The sequence below is a fragment of the Stomoxys calcitrans genome, chromosome 4 (assembly GCF_963082655.1).
Source record: "Stomoxys calcitrans chromosome 4, idStoCalc2.1, whole genome shotgun sequence".
In the NCBI taxonomy this organism is placed as follows: Eukaryota; Metazoa; Arthropoda; class Insecta; order Diptera; family Muscidae; genus Stomoxys; species Stomoxys calcitrans.
In genome coordinates this window covers 142,339,186-142,357,199 of record NC_081555.1, presented here as the reverse complement: position 1 = coordinate 142,357,199, position 18,014 = coordinate 142,339,186, and the positions used below count along the sequence as shown (strand labels likewise).

Sequence of the window (18,014 nt, the reverse complement as noted above, 5' to 3'; positions counted from 1 at the left end):
AAAAAAAAAACAAAAAATATCTTTTCGTCGGGGACAATCATGAATTTTCCTTTGTTTTCTTTGTTACTATAAATCCATCCTCTTCATTCATTTCATGATGCTGCAGATGTTTCATGTAGGCCAAAAAGCAGGTCCATATTAAACTACAAACACTTATGAATAGCACACGATTTTTCTCTGGGATAACAGAAAAGTTGATAGTGGCCACAACAGGCCACACTGAAGCGCCAACCTGTTTGAGGGACGAATTTTTTATTAAAATCTAAATTTCGGACCAACAATATTTTGCATTTACCTTATAGGTGGGTAGAAATTTCTTACGAACTTCAGAAGCTGCCTCTTCTATGGTTTTCATCTCCAACAAACTCATGATGAAGTAGAAACAAGTCATGGCTCCTGGTGTATAGGATATTGTCTCGACAGCTGCCTTAGCTAAAGCCGTTCGAATTGATGTCTGAGGCCACATGGCTGAAGAAACCTGAAATTGAGTTATTCGAAGTAATATGTCAAAAGAGAAATATAGAAAATATAGATGGCATGTAGTGTTACTGAGTTCACATTGGTATATCTGTTCAGCTAGAAATGACAGCTACATGATTTTTTTGGCAGCAAAATACAATTAAAAGTGTGCTGAGTTCGGCCGGGTCGAATCTTATATACCCTCCACGATGGATCAAATTTGTCGATTTCTTTTCCCGGTATCTCTGTTGTACTGTTTCAGGCTATAGACCGATCCTGTTTCAGGCCGAAAGACCGATTCAAACCATATTTGACACGTTTCTTGAAGGTCATGGGAAAACTCGTTATACAAAATTTCAGCGAAATCGAATTATAATTGCGCCCTCTAGAGGCTCAAGAAGTCAAGATCCCAGATCGGTTTATATGACAGCCATATCAGGTTATGGGCCGATTTGAACCATACTTAGTAGAGTTATTGAAAGTCATAACAAAACACGTCATGGCAAATGTCAGCCAAATCGGATATGAATTGGGCCCTCTAGAAGCTCAAAAAGTCAAGACCTAAGATCGGTTTATATGGCAGCTATATCAGGTTATGGGCTGATGTAGACTATACCTTGCACAGTTGTTGGATGTGATACCAAAACACCACGTGCAAAATTTCAGCCATATCGGATAAGAATTGCGCCCTCTAGAAGCTCAAGAAGTCAAGACCCTAGATCAGTTTATATGGCAGCTATATCAAAACATGGACCAATTTGGTCCATTTGCAATCCCAATCGCTTTCAACAGCTGTGCTAAGTATGGTCTAAATCGGTTCATAACCCGATATAGCTGCCATATAAACAGATCTTGGGTCTTGACTTCTTCAGCTTTTAGAGGGCGCAATTCTTATCCGATTTGGCTGTAATTTTCTCGTCCGATTTGACTGAAATTTTGCACCTGTTGTTTTGGTATCACTTCCAATAACTGTGCTAAGTGTGATTCAAATCGGTTCATAATCTAGTATAGCTGTCATATAAACCAATCTTGGAACTTGACTTCTTGAGCCAATAGAGCGGGCAATTCTCATCCGATTTGAAATTTTGCACGAGGTGTTTTGTTATGACTTCCAATAACTGTGCTAAGTATGACGCAAATCGGTACATAACCTGATATAGATGCCATATAAACCGATCTTGGATCTTGACTTCTTGAGCCTCTAGATGGCGCAATTCTTATCCGATTTGGCTGTAATTTTCTCGTCAAATTTGACTGAAATTTTGCATCTGGTGTTTTGGTATCACTTCCAACAACTATGCCAAGTATGATTCGGATCTGTTCATAACCTGGTATTGCTGCCATATAAACCGATCCTGGATCTTGACTTCTTGAGCCGCTGGAGGGCGCAATTGTCATCCGATTTCGCTGAAATTTTTCATGAGGTGTTTTGTTATGACTTCCAATAATTGTGGTAAGTATGACACAAATAGGTACATAACCTGATATAGATGCCATATAAACCGATCTTGGATCTTGACTTCTTGAGCCTCTAGAGGGCGCAATTCTTATCCGATTTGGCTGTAATTTTCTCGTCCAATTTGACTGAAATTTTGCACCTGGTTTTTTGGCCAAGTATGATTCGGATCTGTTCATAACCTGGTATTGCTGCCATATAAACCGATCCTGGATCTTGACTTCTTGAGCCGCTGGAGGGCGCAATTATTATCCGCAATTCTCACTGTGCTATGTATGACGCAAATCGGTACATAACCTGACATAGCTGCCATATAAACCGATCTGGGATCTTGACTTCTTGAGCCTCTAGAGGGCGCATCTTTAACATTCAATTCATTAATGGTCCGAATCGGGCTATGACTTGATAAATAGCATAACAATACTTATCCATTATTCTTTGTTTACCTAAAAAGAGATACCGTGCAAAGAACTCGACAAATGCGATCCATGGTTTCGGCCCGGCCGAACTTAGCACGCTCTTACTTGTTCTTATTTCCATGTTTTCCTGCTTTTTTCCTAAAAAATTTTTTAAATTACCAAATTCATTGGTAATATTCACCTTAATCCAACCATACAGCGTAGGGGCGACAAAGAGACCTCCATACAAACTGAAACGTAAACAACGCCACCAGTCATAATTACCTAAAAAGAGAAATTTGACAAGAAGAAAACATTTGAATTTCAAATTGTAGAAACTTACCCCAAGTTTTGCCCTCAAATGTCTGTTGGACCAGACTACTTACGGGCCATATCAGACTGTATGAAATCATGCCTCTTGTGATGGGATATTTGGTGATTAATACTTTGAAATTTTGCAAAAGTGTAGACATGGCGGCTATTTGGAGCTTCTAATAAAACAAAATGTAACGAGGCTATAGAAAATAGGAAATAGTTTCAATTACAGACCCCTATAAAATGTTTGCCAATTTTCGTGGGCAAATTGTCGGTGTTTTGTCACAAACATTAAACAAACATTGACCTTGATTGGGAAGCGTAATAATACCGGGATGGTTTTTTATTGTGGCTGGGAAAATAGTGTGAAAGTGTTACTTAACGCTTTTATTGTGAGCAATGCAACGAAATAAAAAAGGTTCTTATCAATTTAACCCACCTACCCAATGGTAATGAAAACAGCATGTGTTGGAAACCTAGTTTCGGTTAAGACCAAACACTTTTATATTTAAAATGATAGGTGGAGTATTGACAAACCATCAGACATCAGACAGCTGTAGAAGAAACAACCAACGACATGTTGCATTGCAAGGATTGGCTTTTAGTATTTTGCGCATGTGCAACCCTCAACGGCGCTCTAGGATTCGATAGTAAGATTGTTAATGGCACTTTGGCTTTGCCTGGAGAATTTCCTTATATGGTGAGTGGTTGTTTTTATAACTTCGACAATGTACTGCCTTATTGAAATATCCTTCTTTGTAAGGTCTCCTTGAGAAATTCTTTTTCGGGACGCCACTCATGTGGTGGCTCTTTATTAAATCGTGTTTGGGTCTTAACTGCCGCCCATTGTGTTAATAAACGGGATGCCCATAAAATAAATGTACAATATGGCAGCAATGAATTGGATCGAAATTCAACAAATGTGGCCAATTTGGCAAAAATATTCGTGCATGAGGGCTACGATCCCTCCAATAGATATATACATGATATTGCATTGCTAAGACTCGATAAACCGGCTAAAGTGGAAAAAGATTTCATGGGAGTGCGTTTGCCGGAATATAAAATGCAGACAGCTGAGGAAACACCAGCCATTTTAATTGGTTGGGGCCTTAATGAGGTAAGTACTGTGTAACATAGGAAAAAGAAAATATTCGAAAATTTCAAAAAAAAAAAAAAAATGGAAAAAATTAGAAGATAAAACCAAAAAATAAAATAAAATAAAATAAAATAAGAAAAATAAAAGTAAAAATAAAATAAAATAAAATGAAAGTAAAATAGAATAAAATAAAATAAAATAAAATAAAATAAAATAAAATAAAATAAAATAAAATAAAATAAAATAAAATAAAATAAAATAAAATAAAATAAAATAAAATAAAATAAAATAAAATAAAATAAAATAAAATAAAATAAAATAAAATAAAATAAAATAAAATAAAATAAAATAAAATAAACTAAAATAAAATAAAATAAAATTAAAAAAAAATAAAACAAAATAAAATAAAATAAAATAAAATAAAATAAAATAAAATAAAATAAAATAAAATAAAATAAATTAAAATAATATAAAATAAAATAAAATAAACTAAAATAAAATAAAATAAAATTAAAAAAAAAATAAAACAAAATAAAATAAAATAAAATAAAATAAAATAAACTAAAATAAAATAAAATTAAAAAAAATAAAACAAAATAAAATAAAATCAAATTAAAGACAAAGCAAAACCTAACAAAACAGAATAGAAAAAGGTAAATACATTTTTTATATGGGGCATTCTCCCAAAAAAGCCACTCTAAAAAAAGTGCTAATATTTTTTTGGCAACTATATAAGTTTTAGTACATGTAGAAACTAAAAGAAAGGGTATGAATTTAGGTCCGTGTGATGCAGGGTTGTCACCTTGCCAGGGTTCAAACTTTTTTAGCAGAAAAATGGTCAAACAGCTATAACTTGAAAACTTATAATGAATGGATTAAAAAATGCCTAAAGAGTTTTTTGTGCAGAATTTCCTACATTTTAAAACTATGTACAACAAAATTTTAAACAAGTAAAAGCGTGCAAAGTTCGGCCGGGCCGAATCTTATATACCCTCCACCATGGATCACACTTGTCGAGTTCTTTTCCCGTCATCTCTTCTTAGGCAAAACAAGAAGTAAAATAGAGAGATCGATTTATGGGAGCTGTAGCAGGCTATAGACAGATTCAGACCATAATAAACATATGTTGATGGTCATGAGAGGATCCGTCGTACAAAATTTCACGCAAATCGGATAACAATTGCGTCTTCTAGAGACTCAAGAAATCAAGACCCAAGATCAGTTTATATGGCAGCTTTATCAGGTTATTGACCGATTCGAACCATACTTGGCACAGTTGTTGGATATCATAGCAAAACACGTCGTGCAAAATTTCATTCCAATCGGATAAGAATTGCGCCCTCCAGCGGCTCAAGAAGTCAAGACCCAAGATCGGTTTATATGGCAGCTATATCAGGTTATGGACCGATTTGAATTTGGATATCATAACAAAACACGTCGTGCAAAATTTCATTCCAATCGGATAAGAATTGCGCCCTCTAGAGGCTCAAGAAGTCAAGACCCAAGATCGGTTTATATGGCAGCTATATAAGGTTTTTGACCGATTTGAACCATACTTGGCACAGTTGTTGCATATCATAACAAAACACGTCGTGCAAAATTTCATTCCAATCGGATAAGAATTGCGCCCTCTAGAGGCTCAAGAAGTCAAGACCCACGATCGGTTTATATGGCAGCTATGTCAAAACATGGACCCATATAGCCCATTTACAATCTAACCGTCCTACACTAATAAGAAGAAGCTTTACTCTATCGAAAGTTAGCGTGCTTTCGACAGACAGACGGACGGACGGACAGATGGATGGACATGGCTAGATCGACATAAAATATCACGACGATCAAGAATATATATACTTAATGGGGTCTCAGACGAATATTTCGAGTAGTTACAAACAGAATGACGAAATTAGCATACCCCCATCCTATGGTGGAGGGTATAAAAATATATATTTTTTTTTTAATTTTTAACGATTTTTTTCAATTATGCCTTAAAATGTTCCTTATTTCGTCACCTTTCTACCCTACCAAGGAAATTTTGAGACAGCCATATTTGTAAGTGATACAAATTAATTAATCTGGTCACCCCAACTCCCTCAATGTTCATCCGGTTGTAATAACATCGTCATCTGTTTACCGATTCTCATAAAATGTTGCACGAGAAATTTTTTTACTTCTCCCCACATAGAAATCGGTTCAGATTTGGATATAGCTCCCATATATATGTTTCGCCCGATTTGTACTAATGCGTCGATAACTCCGCAACTTCTTAACCGATTATCACGAAATTTTGCATGAGAGATATCCTTTTGTTTCTTCACATAACTGGCGAATTTCATAGAAATCGGTTCAGATTTGGCTATAGCTCCCATATATATGTTTTGCCCGATTTGGACTAATACGTCGATAACTCGGTAATTTCTTAACCGATTCTCACGAAATTTTGGAAAGGCGATTCTCTTATGATTCCCTATATTACTTGTGAATTTTATAGAAATCAGTCCAGATTTGAATATAGCTCCTATGTATATGTATCGCCTGATTTGGACTAATACGTCGATAATTCGGTAATTTCTGAACCGATTCTCATAGAAATCGGTCCAGATTTGGATAAAGCTCCAATGCCCGATTTGGACTTATACGGCAATAATTTAGTAAAAAAGTGGATTTTTTTGTGAGAATGCCTCATATGCGAAATTGTGTTTCTTTGAAACCGTTGACAATTTTTTTGAAATTTTTGAGTATTTTTCTCAGTGTATTTGTTTGTTTGTTTCCCTATAATTTCAATTCACTTTCTTTCAGACTGGTGGCTACATACAAAATCATTTGCAAAAAGTGGATTTGGATGTATTCAGCGATGCCGAATGTAGTCGCCGTCATGGTATTCCAATGCATGCTTCGAATATTTGTGCTGGGGTTCCTGAGGGTGGCAAAGGACAATGTAGCGGTGATTCTGGAGGACCCCTCCTTGTTAATGATACTCAGATTGGTATTGTCTCATGGTCTCGCAAACCCTGCACCGTTCCCCCCTATCCTGGTGTGTTTACTGAAGTTTCTGCCTATGTTGGTTGGATTTTAGAGACAATCCTCGATGCCGAGGATGAAGAGGAATTTGGCGATAGTGAAGAGGGTACCAATGGCATTGAGGGCATATTGAGTGGAAATTTAATTGTTGTTCGTTCGCCAAAGCATTTTCAATTGAAAAAGAATTAAAGGAAATAAATGTGAATGCTTTATGATACTTAAATTACCTTTGCTATTATTTGCTGTAGAATAAAAGACTCAAAAAATTTTGTCTTAAAAAAAATTAGAGAAAATTTCATAGAAATTTTGTCTTTAGAGAAAATTTCATAGAAATTTTGTCTTTAGAGAAAATTTCATAGAAATTTTGTCTTTAGAGAAAATTCCATAGAAATTTTGTCTTTAGAGAAAATTCCATAGAAATTTTGTCTTTAGAGAAAATTTCATAGAAATTTTGTCTTTAGAGAAAATTTCATAGAAATTTTGTCTTTAGAGAAAATTTCATGGAAATTTTGTCTTTAGAGAAAATTTCATGGAAATTTTGTCTTTAGAGAAAATTTCATGGAAATTTTGTCTTTAGAGAAAATTTCATGGAAATTTTGTCTTTAGAGAAAATTTCATGGAAATTTTGTCTTTAGAGAAAATTTCATGGAAATTTTGTCTTTAGAGAAAATTTCATGGAAATTTTGTCTTTAGAGAAAATTTCATAGAAATTTTGTCTTTAGAGAAAATTTAATAGAAATTTTGTCTTTAGAGAAAATTTCATAGAAATTTTGTCTTTAGAGAAAATTTCATAGAAATTTTGTCTTTAGATAAAATTTCATAGAAATTTTGTCTTTAGAGAAAATTTCATAGAAATTTTGTCTATAGAGAAAATTTCATAGAAATTTTGTCTTTAGAGAAAATTTCATAGAAATTTTGTCCTTAGAGAAAATTTCATAGAAATTTTGTCTTTAGAGAAAATTTCATGGAAATTTTGTCTTTAGAGAAAATTTTATGGAAATTTTGTCTTTAGAGAAAATTTTCATGGAAATTTTGTCTTTAGAGAAAATTTCATAGAAATTTTGTCTTTAGAGAAAATTTCATAGAAATTTTGTCTTTAGAGAAAATTTCATAGAAATTTTGTCTTTAGAGAAAATTTCATAGAAATTTTGTCTTTAGAGAAAATTTTATGGAAATTTTGTCTTTCGAGAAAATTTCATAGAAATTTTGTCTTTAGAGAAAATTTCATAGAAATTTTGTCTTTAGAGAAAATTTCATAGAAATTTTGTCTTTAGAGAAAATTTAATAGAAATTTTGTCTTTAGAGAAAATTTCATACAAATTTTGTCTTTAGAGAAAATTTCATAGAAATTTTGTCTTTAGAGAAAATTTCATAGAAATTTTGTCTTTAGAGAAAATTTCATAGAAATTTTGTCTTTAGAGAAAATTTCATGGAAATTTTGTCTTTCGAGAAAATTTCATGGAAATTTTGCCTTTAGAGAAAATTTCATGGAAATTTTGTCTTTAGAGAAAATTTCATGGAAATTTTGTCTTTAGAGAAAATTTCATTGAAATTTTGTCTTTAGAGAAAATTTCATGGAAATTTTGTCTTTAGAGAAAATTTCATGGAAATTTTGTCTTTAGAGAAAATTTCATGGAAATTTTGTCTTTAGAGAAAATTTCATGGAAATTTTGTCTTTAGAGAAAATTTCATGGAAATTTTGTCTTTAGAGAAAATTTCATGGAAATTTTGTCTTTAGAGAAAATTTCATGGAAATTTTGTCTTTAGAGAAAATTTCATGGAAATTTTGTCTTTAGAGAAAATTTCATGGAAATTTTATCTTTAGAGAAATATTCACTGACATTTTTTCTTTAGAGAGAATTTCATATAAATTTTGTCTTTCCAGGCAATTTCTTTAAAATGTTTTAGAAAAATTTTATAAATGTTTTCGGAATTTTTACTTCTGTGTGTTTTGTAGGTTTCATTACGTATGGGTAATTCCAAGAGACATTTTTGTGCTGGAACAATTCTAAACTCCCAATGGATACTTACGGCAGCTCATTGTTTCACCTTTATAAGGGCTCCCGAAGAGATGGTCTTACAATATGGATCGCACGAACTTGAACCAAAAGAACCTAAATACAAGGAAGTGCAAGCCATTTATATACATGAGGGTTATAGTGCCACTATAGCCATACATGATATAGCTTTGGTAAAATTAAAACATATTCTGACATTTGATGAGGATACTCAAAAAGTCAGGTTGATAGAGAATGCGAAACTAAGTTATGAAAATGTGGAGGTCACTTTAATAGGCTGGGGTTTGAATGAGGTGAAGGCTACCGGTCTTATTCTCAAAAATTAATATAGATTTGAAATAGGTTAATGTGAGAGGTTTCCTTTATAGAACTGTCAAATAAACCTATTTTAAGGCTTTATTAAGTTTTGTGAATAAGTCTATACAAATTAAAAAAAAAATTAACTAATTTTAAATAATTTTTTTTAGACTTCAGCCCAGGCTCTTCCTCATTATCTTCATCAAGTACCATTAAGAACCTTAACTTTGAACGCATGTCGAGATCATTTAAAATCTGTGATACATAAAACCAATATCTGTGCTGGTGGCAATGGCCGAGGTCAATGCTCAGGAGATTCCGGAAGTCCCTTAATGTTGGGCCATGAACAAGTTGCTTTGGTTTCTTGGAGTATTAAACCATGTGGCCAGAAGCCAGGCATATTTACGAACATTTCATACTATTTGAAATGGATTGTGGAAATTATGGAGACAAAATAAACCAAAACAAATATAAAAATAAATAAATACAATTTTATTATCACCTTCAGTTTAATAAGATATTTAAATTTAAAAAATATTGGAAATTAGCTACAACGTCGCCAAGTTTGGTTTTCTGCTCCATGTTATTTTCTCCTCTATTCTAAATGGTGTTTCTTCTGTTATACTCGTTTTCTTCATGTAGGCCAAAAATATTGTCCACATAAGACTGCATAGGCTTAAATATACCAAACGATGCCTTTCGGGGACCATGGAAAAATTTATTGTCTGTAAAATGGGCCAAAAATACAGGCCCACCTATAGAAAAATCCATATTTAAAACAAGTAAAAGCGTGCTCAGTTCGGCCGGACTGAATCTTGAATACCCTCCACCATGGATCGCATTTGTCGAGTTCTTTGTGCGGTATCTCTTTGTAGGCAAACAAAGAATAATGAATGAGAACTTTAATGCTATTGAAGCTATATCATGTTATAGTTCGATTCGGACCATAAACGAATTAAATGCTGAACATTGTAGAAGTCATTGTGTAATACTTCAGTCCATTCGGATTTGATTTGCACCTAGTAGAGGCTCAAGAAGCAAAATCGGGAGATCGGTTTATATGGGAGCTGTATCAATAGATCGATTCATACCATATTGAACAAGTATGTTGAAGGTCATGAGAGAAGCTGTTGTACAAAATTTCAGCAAAATTGGATGAGAATTGCGCCCTCTAGAGGCTCAAGAAGTCACGATCCAAGATCGGTTTATATGGCAGCTATACCAGGTTATCAACCGATTTGAGCCATACTTAGCACAGTTGTTGGAAGTGATACCAAAATGCCGCGTACAAAAACGGACGAGAATTGCGCCCTCTAGCGGCTCAAGAAAACAAGACTCAAGTCGGTTTATATGGCAGCTATACCAGGTTATGTACCGATTTGTGCCATACTAAGAACAGTTTTTGGAAGTCATAACAAAACACCTCATGCAAAATTACAGTCAAATCAGATAAGAATTGCGCCCTATATTGGATCAAGAAGTCATGGTCCAAGATCGGTTTATATGGCAGCTATATCAGGTTATGGACCGATTCGAACCATACTTAGCACAGTTGTTGGAAGTGATACCAAAACACCGCGTGTCATTTGAGTCAAATCGGACGAGAATTGCACCCTCAAGAGGCTCAAGAAGTCAAGACCCAAGATCGGATTATAAGGCATCTATATCAAAACATGGACCGATTCGGCCCATTTACAATACCAACCGACCTACACTAATAAAAAGTATTTGTGCAAAATTTCAAGCGCCTAGCTTTACTCCTTCGAAAGTTAGCGTGCTTTCGACAGACAGACGGACGAACGAACAGATGGACGGACATGGCTAGATCGACTTAGAATGACATGACGATCGAGTATATATTGGATTGCCCAAAAAGTAATTGCGGATTTTTTAAAAGAAAGTAAATGCATTTTTAATAAAACTTAGAATGAACTTTAATCAAATATACCTTTGTTTGATTAAAGCAAGCTAAAAGTAACAGCTGTAACACAAGCTGTGAAAAAATTTGTCAACGCCGACTATATGAAAAATCCGCAATTACTTTTTGGGCAACCCAATACATTCTTTATGTGGTCTTAGACACATATTTCGAAGTATTACAAACCGAATGACGAAATTATTATAACCCCATCCTATGGTTGGAGGCCACCGTAGCGCAGAGGTTAGCATGTCCGCCTATGACGCTGAACGCCTGGGTTCGAATCCTGGCGAGACCATCAGAAAAAGTTTTCAGCGGTGGTTTTCCCCTCCTAATGCTGGCGACATTTTCGAGGTACTATGCCATGTAAAACTTCTCTCCAAAGAGGTGTCGTGGACTCGGCTATAAAAAGGGGCCTCTTATCATTGAGCTTAAAACTTGAATCGGACTGCACTCATTGATATGTGAGAAGTTTGCCCCTGTGCCTTAATGGAATGTTCATGGGCAAAATTTGCAATTTGCATCCTATGGTGGAGTGTATAAAAACTTAATTTATATTTATAATATATCACACCTTATATGTAGGTATAAATTTATTTTTCACCTCCTCCATAGCAGTTCGTATGGGTTTGCCTTCGAGCAAAGTCATACCCGCAAAAAAACTACCATAGATAAAGGGTGCAAAGGACACTTGTTCGACAGCAGCCTGTAATTATAGTACTGTATATCATTGACTCTTCACAATAGTGGCATATATTAACAAACCTTTAACAAACCAATTCTTAATGACATTTGTGGCCACATAGCTGACGATACCCTTACCCAAACATATAAGGCAGGAGCTACGTATAAGGAACCAAGTATACCGAATCTTAAGGCACTGGTATATTCGTAGGTTCCTGTAATTTACAGATTTTAAATTCTGTATAAAGCTGTTTAAAAAAAATGCTACTTACCAAAATTTTTACCCTCAAATGATTGTTGAACAAGACTACTCGTTGGCCATAGCAGAGCATAGGCTATGGATCCCCTTTTCAGGGGGTGAGTGGTTCTAAAAGCTTTCCACTGTGTTCTTATGATATTTGATACTAAAGGCATCATTTGTATGTCTTAGAAAAAAACTATTTTTGTCGGGACAGAGTTAAAATAAATAAAAGCGTGCCAAGTTCGGGCGGGCCGAATCTTGGGAACCCACCACCACGGATTCAGCTAAAATATGGGAGGTAAAGGACATTACGGTCTGTAGCCGGACAATATCCGATTGTAGGAACCATTGAATTTTCTATCAAATTTCAACCAAATCGTGTTTAAAACGGGCTTTTATTGTCCCAAGAAATTAAATCGGGATATCGGTATATATGACAGCTATACCCAAATATGGACCGAGCTGAGTGAAATTAAACAAGAATGTCGGGGAACCTTACATAACTTACTGCTCTAAGTTTTAACGAAATCGGACGATAAGGGCGCCTTTTATGGGCCCAAGAACTTTTTTTGTCCATAAGCAGGTTAAGTTCGAAGATGGGCTATATCGGCCTATATCTTGATATAGCCCCCATATAGACCGATCCGCCGATTTAGGGTCTTAGGCCCATAAAAGCCACATTTATTATCCGATTTTGTTGAAATTTGGGACAGTGAGTTGTGTTAGGCCCTTCGACATCCTTTCTCAATTTGGCTCAGATCGGTCTAGATTTGGATATAGCTGCCATATAGACCGATCCTCCGATTTATGGTCTAAGGCCTATAAAAGCCGCATTTATGGTCCGATTTCGCTGAAATTTGGAACAGTGAGTTGTCTTAGGCCCTTTGACATGTTTCTTTAATTTGGTCCAGATCGGTTTAGATTTGGATATAGCTGCCATATAGACCGATCCTCCGGTTTAGGGTCTTAGGCCCACAAAAGCCACATTTATTATCCGATTTTGATGAAATTCGGGACAGTGAATTGTGTAAGGCCCATCGACATCCTTCGTTAATTTGGCTCAGATCGGTCCAGATTGGGATATAGCTGCCATATAAATCGATCCTCCGATTTATGGTGTAAGGCCCATAATAGCCACATTCATTATCCGATTTTGTTGAAATTTGGGACAGGGAGATGTGTTAGGCCCTTTGACATATTTCTTCAATTTGGTCCAGATCGGTTCAAATTTGGATATAGCTGCTATATAGACCGATTTCTTGATATATGGTTTTGGGCCCATAAAATGCTCGTTTATTGCCCGATGTCCCCGAAATTTGGAACAGTGAGTTAATTTAAGCCCCTTGACATACTTCCGCAATATCGCACAGATCGGCCCAGATTTGGATATAGCTGCCATATAGACCGATATCTAGGTTTTAGGTTTTGGGGCCATAAAAGACGCATTTATTGTCCGATGTCGCTGAAATTTGAGACAGTGAGTTTGGTAAGGCTCTTCGACGTCCTTCTTCAATTTTGCCCAGATCGGTCCAGATTTGAATATAGCTGCCATATAGACCGATCTCTGGATTAAAGGTTTAGGGCCCATAAAAGAGGCATTTATTGTCCAATTTCGCCGAAATTTGGGACAGTGCTTAGTGTTAGGCTCTTCGACATGTTTATGCAACTCGGCCCAAATCGGTCCAGATTTGGATATAGCTGTCATGTAGACCGATATCTCGATTTAAAGTCTTGGCCCCATAAAAGGCGCATTTATAATCCGATTTCACTGAAATTTGACACAGTGCCTTATGTTCGGCTTTTCGACATCCGTGTCGTATATAGTTAAGTTCGGTATGAGGTATAGGAGTATAAGGTATGAAATTTTCACCGAATTTTGATGAAAGGTGGTTTACATATATACCCGAGGTGGTGGGTATCCAAAGTTCGGCCCGGCCGAACTTAACGCCTTTTTACTTGTTTTTTATTAGTTTTCTTGTTAGAGATTAACAAAGTTTGCTTTTAAATGATATAAACGAACTAAATTAGGATGACAAATTTACCTTTAAATATATTGGTGATGATTAATTTAATACTTCCCTTTTTTGCTTTTAACTTAAAAACCTTAATAATTAGCCAACAATAAAATTTCCTGTGTTTTCTGCATTTGTTATTGTGTGGGCTATGAATAATAATACTATCGCTTTTTTATACCCTCCACCATAGAATTGGGGTATACTAATTTCGTCATTCTATTTGTAACACCTCGAAGTAAGCGTCTGAGACCCCATAAAGTATATATATTTTTGATCGTCATGTCATTTCAAGTTGATCTAGCCATGTCCGTCCGTCTGTCCGTCCGTCTGTCCGTCCGTCTGTTCGTCCGTCTGTCTGTCAAAAGCACGCTAACTTTCGAAGGAGTAAAGCTAGCCGCTTGATATTTTGCACAAATACTTTTAATTAGTGTAGGTCTTTTGGTATTGTAAATGGACCAAATCGGTCCATGTTTTGATATAGCTGCCATATAAACCGATCTTGGATCATGACTTCTTGAGCCTCTAGAGCGCGCACTTTTCGTCCGATTTAACTGAAATTTTACAGGTAGTGTTTCGGTATCACTTCCAACAACTGTGTTCGGTATGGTTCAGATCGGTCCATGTTTTGATATTGCTGCCATATAAACCGATTGTGGCTCTTGAGTTCTTGAGCCTCTAGAGGGCGCAATTTTCGTCCGATTTAACTGACATTTAACACTTAGTGTTTTGGTATCAGTTCCAACAACTGTGCTAAGTATGATTCAAATCGGTTAATAATCTGTTATAGCTGCCATATAAACCGATCTTGGATCTTGACTTCTTGAGTCACTGGAGGGCGCAATTCTCATCCGATTCGGCTGAAATTTTGCATGAGGTATTTTGTTATGTCTTCCAATAACTATGCTAAGTATGGCGTAAATCGGTTTAGAACCTAATATAACAGCCATATTAACCGATCTTGGGTCTTGACTTCTTGAGCCTCTAGAGGGCGCAATTCTAGTCCGAATTGGCAAAAATTTTGTGCAACGGCTTCTCTTATGACCTTCAACATACGTGTCTATGGTCTGAATCGATCAATAGCTTGATACAGCTCCCATATAAACCTATCTCCCGATTTGGCTTCTTGAGCCCCTACAAGGCGCAATTCTTATCCCAATGAACTGAAATATTACACAATGACTTCTACAATTTTCAGCATTCATTTATGGTCCGAATCGGACTATAACATGATATAGCTGCAATAGCATAACAGTTCTTATTCAATATTCTTTGTTTGCTTAAAAAGAGATACCGCGCATAGAACTCGACAACTGCGATCGATGGTGGAGGGTATATAACATTCGACCCGGCCGAACTTAGCGCGCTCTTACTTGTTTTATATACACATATGTAATTATCTTTGTCTAATAGGAAACTTAACTTTCACTTCTAATAACACAATTTGCATTTACTTTTATGCAGGGTATGAATAATTTGTCTCAAATACTATTTCCCCTTTTTATTGTTTCAACAATATAAAAAGTATTAGTTCATATATTTAAAGAGTATCTGAAAGGTAAACTGTGCTACAGATGTATACACAAAATAAAGATTAACAAGTAAACGAGTGCTAAGTTTGGCCGGGCCGAAACTTGAATACCCACCACCATAGATTCTGCTACAAATGTATACAAAATAAATGTAGTTAAAGGGCATAATTGTATTCTACATACCAAACTTCTTCCAAACCAGCAAAAAATTAAAGCTTCTAGGAACCGCATAAGGATGATCCGGAGACCGGTTTATATGAGAGCTATATCCATATCTGAACCGATATGGCCCATTAGCTATCCCCAACGACCTACATTAATAGTGAGTATCTGTGCAAAATTTCAAGCGCTTTACCTCGGATATGGGTGGACCCAATTAAAGTGAAATTTTGTATGCCACCTTATGGTACCCCAAAAACACCGAATTGGTAAAAAATTTTGGAGTCAAATAAACTAGGGGGACACCCCATCCCAAAACCCGCCCGAACGGGCATGTTTACCGATCGAGGCAATATGGGTATCAAATGAAAGGTATTTAACGGTAGAGTACGAGTAAATTTTACCCTAAGTGTTCAGGCAGGTCTCCCATCCCCAAAAACCGCCCAACAAGACACTTTCACCACTTTGGGCAATATGGGTATCAAACGAAAGGTATTTAAAAGTATTGACACAGTTGTTGGAAGTCTTAACAGAACACTACATGCACAATTTTAGCCAAATCGGATAAAAACTGCGTCATCCAGGGGTTCAAGAAGTCAAATCAGGAGATCGCTTTATATGGGAGCTACATCTAAATCTGAACCGATATTGGCCATTTGCAATCCCCAACGACCTACATCGATATTTAGTATCTGTGCACAATTTCAAGTGGCTAGCTTTACGTGTTCCACCTCTATCGTGATTTCGATAGACGGACGGAGGGACGGACATGGCTAGATCGACTCAGAACGTTGAGAGGATCAAGAATATATATACTTTATGGGGTCCTAGATCAATATTTCAAGGTGTTACAAACGGAATGAGTATACCCCCATCCTGTCGTGGTGGGTATAATAAAAAAAAATGTGTATACCCGTCACCATAGGATTGGGGGTATATTCATTTAGTCATGACGTTTGCAACACATCGAAATATCCATTTCCGACCCCACAAATTATATATATATTTTGGATCGTCGAAAAATTCTAAGGCGACTTAACGGTGTCCGTGTGTCTGTCCGTCCGTGTGTCTGTCAGTTGTAATCACACTACAGTCTTCAACAATTGAGATATTGAATTGAAATTTTGCAAAGACTCGTATTTCTTCTATACGCAGGTTAGGTTTTTGAATGAACAAAATCGGACTATATATATAGCTGCCATATAGACCGATCAGGCGGTATAGGGTCTTGAGTCCATAAAAGCCGCTTTTGTTGTCCGATTACGCTGAAATTTGAAAATGGAAGTTGTACTAGAGGCCCCCATATTCGAACTGTATATGGAACATATCGGACCATATTTACATAAAGCTGCCATATAGACCGATATGCCAGTTGGGAGTCTTAAGCCCGTAACAGGCGCATTTATTATCCGATTTTAATGAAATTAGAAACAGTAAGTTGTTTTAGACATTTCGTCGTCATACTTAAATGTGGTCAAGGTCGGACAATATTTAGATATGTATTTAGATATAGCTGCCATATAGACCGATCTGCCGATTATGGGTCTTGAGCCAATAAAAGCTAAATTTTTAGCCCGGTTTCGCTGAAACTTGGAACAGTGAGTTGTTTTAAGCCTTCCGTCATCACTCCTAAAAATGACTCAGAAGATATAGCTGCCATATAGACCGATCTGCTGATTGAGAACTCTGAGGCCCATAAAAGCCTCAATTGTTATCCGATTTCATTGAAATTTGAAATAGTGAGTTGTCCTAAGCCACCCGACATCCAATCCGATTATGGTTCAGATCGGAATATATTTAAATAAAGCTGCCATATAAACCGATCGGTGGATTAAGGGACTTAATCCAATAAAAGCTGCATATAGACCGATTTACCGATGGAGGGTCTAAGCCCATAAAAGCAGCAATTATTATCCGATTTCGCTGAAGTTTAAAAAAAGTATGTTGTTTTAAGCTTCCCAACATCCGACTCAAGTATGGTTCAGATCGGACTATATTTAGATACAGCTGCCATATAGACCGATCTGCCGATTTAGGGCCTTGAGCCAATAAAAGCTACATCTATAACCCGATTTCGCTGAAACTTGGAACAGTGAGTTGGTTTAAGCCTTCCGTCATCACACCTAAATATAGTTCAGATCGGACAATATTAAGATATAGCTGCCATATAGTCCGATCTGTCGATTAAGGGTCTTGAGCCATTTAAAGCTACAGCTATAACCCGATTTCGCTGAAACTTGGAACAGTGAGTTGTTTTAAGCCTTCCGTCATCACTCCTAAAAATGACTCAGATCGGACAATGTTTAGATATAGCTGCCATATAGACCGATCTGAGGATTAAGGGTCTTAGGCCAATAAAAGCCGCAATTATTAACCGATTTCTCTGAAATTTGAAACAGTGAGTTGTT

General features: G+C 36.0%; 3 protein-coding genes across 7 annotated transcripts in view; 1 reads left to right on the top strand and 2 right to left on the bottom strand.

Moving 5' to 3' along the window:
- LOC106095674 (mpv17-like protein) overlaps nucleotides 1-18,014 on the bottom strand; it is a 36,870-nt gene continuing 18,856 nt past the window's right edge. Inside the window, exons 1-5 of one of the 4 annotated variants that reach the window (XM_013262966.2) lie at nucleotides 2,863-2,918; nucleotides 2,657-2,804; nucleotides 2,516-2,598; nucleotides 296-478; nucleotides 1-232 (exon numbers count right to left, since the gene is read on the bottom strand). In XM_013262966.2, the coding sequence (XP_013118420.2) occupies nucleotides 38-232; nucleotides 296-478; nucleotides 2,516-2,598; nucleotides 2,657-2,786 (591 nt within the window). In that variant the 5' untranslated portion in view covers nucleotides 2,787-2,804; nucleotides 2,863-2,918 and the 3' untranslated portion in view covers nucleotides 1-37. Of the gene's footprint in view, nucleotides 233-295; nucleotides 479-2,515; nucleotides 2,599-2,656; nucleotides 2,829-2,862; nucleotides 2,919-18,014 lie in introns of those variants that run through there. The other 3 variants (XM_013262962.2, XM_013262965.2, XM_013262964.2) reach the window with 3 other exon arrangements.
- Nucleotides 2,775-6,968, top strand: LOC106095640 (trypsin-1). The gene is made up of 4 exons (XM_013262919.2): nucleotides 2,775-3,077; nucleotides 3,149-3,328; nucleotides 3,392-3,745; nucleotides 6,524-6,968. The coding sequence occupies exons 2-4, from the start codon at nucleotides 3,206-3,208 to the stop codon at nucleotides 6,932-6,934; spliced, it is 888 nt and encodes a 295-aa protein (XP_013118373.2). The 5' UTR covers nucleotides 2,775-3,077; nucleotides 3,149-3,205; the 3' UTR covers nucleotides 6,935-6,968.
- LOC106095676 (mpv17-like protein) lies at nucleotides 9,532-13,913 on the bottom strand. Of its 2 annotated transcripts, XM_059367621.1 has the most exons (5): nucleotides 13,860-13,913; nucleotides 11,935-12,099; nucleotides 11,744-11,877; nucleotides 11,553-11,684; nucleotides 9,532-9,815 (listed from the first exon to the last, which is right to left on the bottom strand). In XM_059367621.1, the coding sequence occupies exons 2-5, from the start codon at nucleotides 12,077-12,079 to the stop codon at nucleotides 9,609-9,611; spliced, it is 618 nt and encodes a 205-aa protein (XP_059223604.1). In that variant the 5' UTR covers nucleotides 12,080-12,099; nucleotides 13,860-13,913; the 3' UTR covers nucleotides 9,532-9,608. The 2 variants fall into 2 exon arrangements, with proteins under 2 accessions (XP_059223604.1, XP_013118422.2); XM_013262968.2 differs by lacking the exon at nucleotides 13,860-13,913 and having other exon boundaries at nucleotides 11,935-12,179.

Bases quoted from the DNA above. Each gene is read 5' to 3' on its own strand.
- LOC106095640 (XM_013262919.2), top strand. From the start codon at position 3,206: ATGTTGCATTGCAAGGATTGGCTTTTAGTATTTTGCGCATGTGCAACC. The intron at 3,329-3,391 runs GTGAGTGGTTGT...CTTCTTTGTAAG, and splicing joins CTGGAGAATTTCCTTATATG to GTCTCCTTGAGAAATTCTTT. The intron at 3,746-6,523 runs GTAAGTACTGTG...ACTTTCTTTCAG, and splicing joins TTGGTTGGGGCCTTAATGAG to ACTGGTGGCTACATACAAAA.
- LOC106095676 (XM_059367621.1), bottom strand. From the start codon at position 12,079: ATGATGCCTTTAGTATCAAATATCATAAGAACACAGTGGAAAGCTTTT. The intron at 11,878-11,934 runs GTAAGTAGCATT...TGTAAATTACAG, and splicing joins ATTTGAGGGTAAAAATTTTG to GAACCTACGAATATACCAGT. The intron at 11,685-11,743 runs GTTTGTTAATAT...CTATAATTACAG, and splicing joins TAAGAATTGGTTTGTTAAAG to GCTGCTGTCGAACAAGTGTC.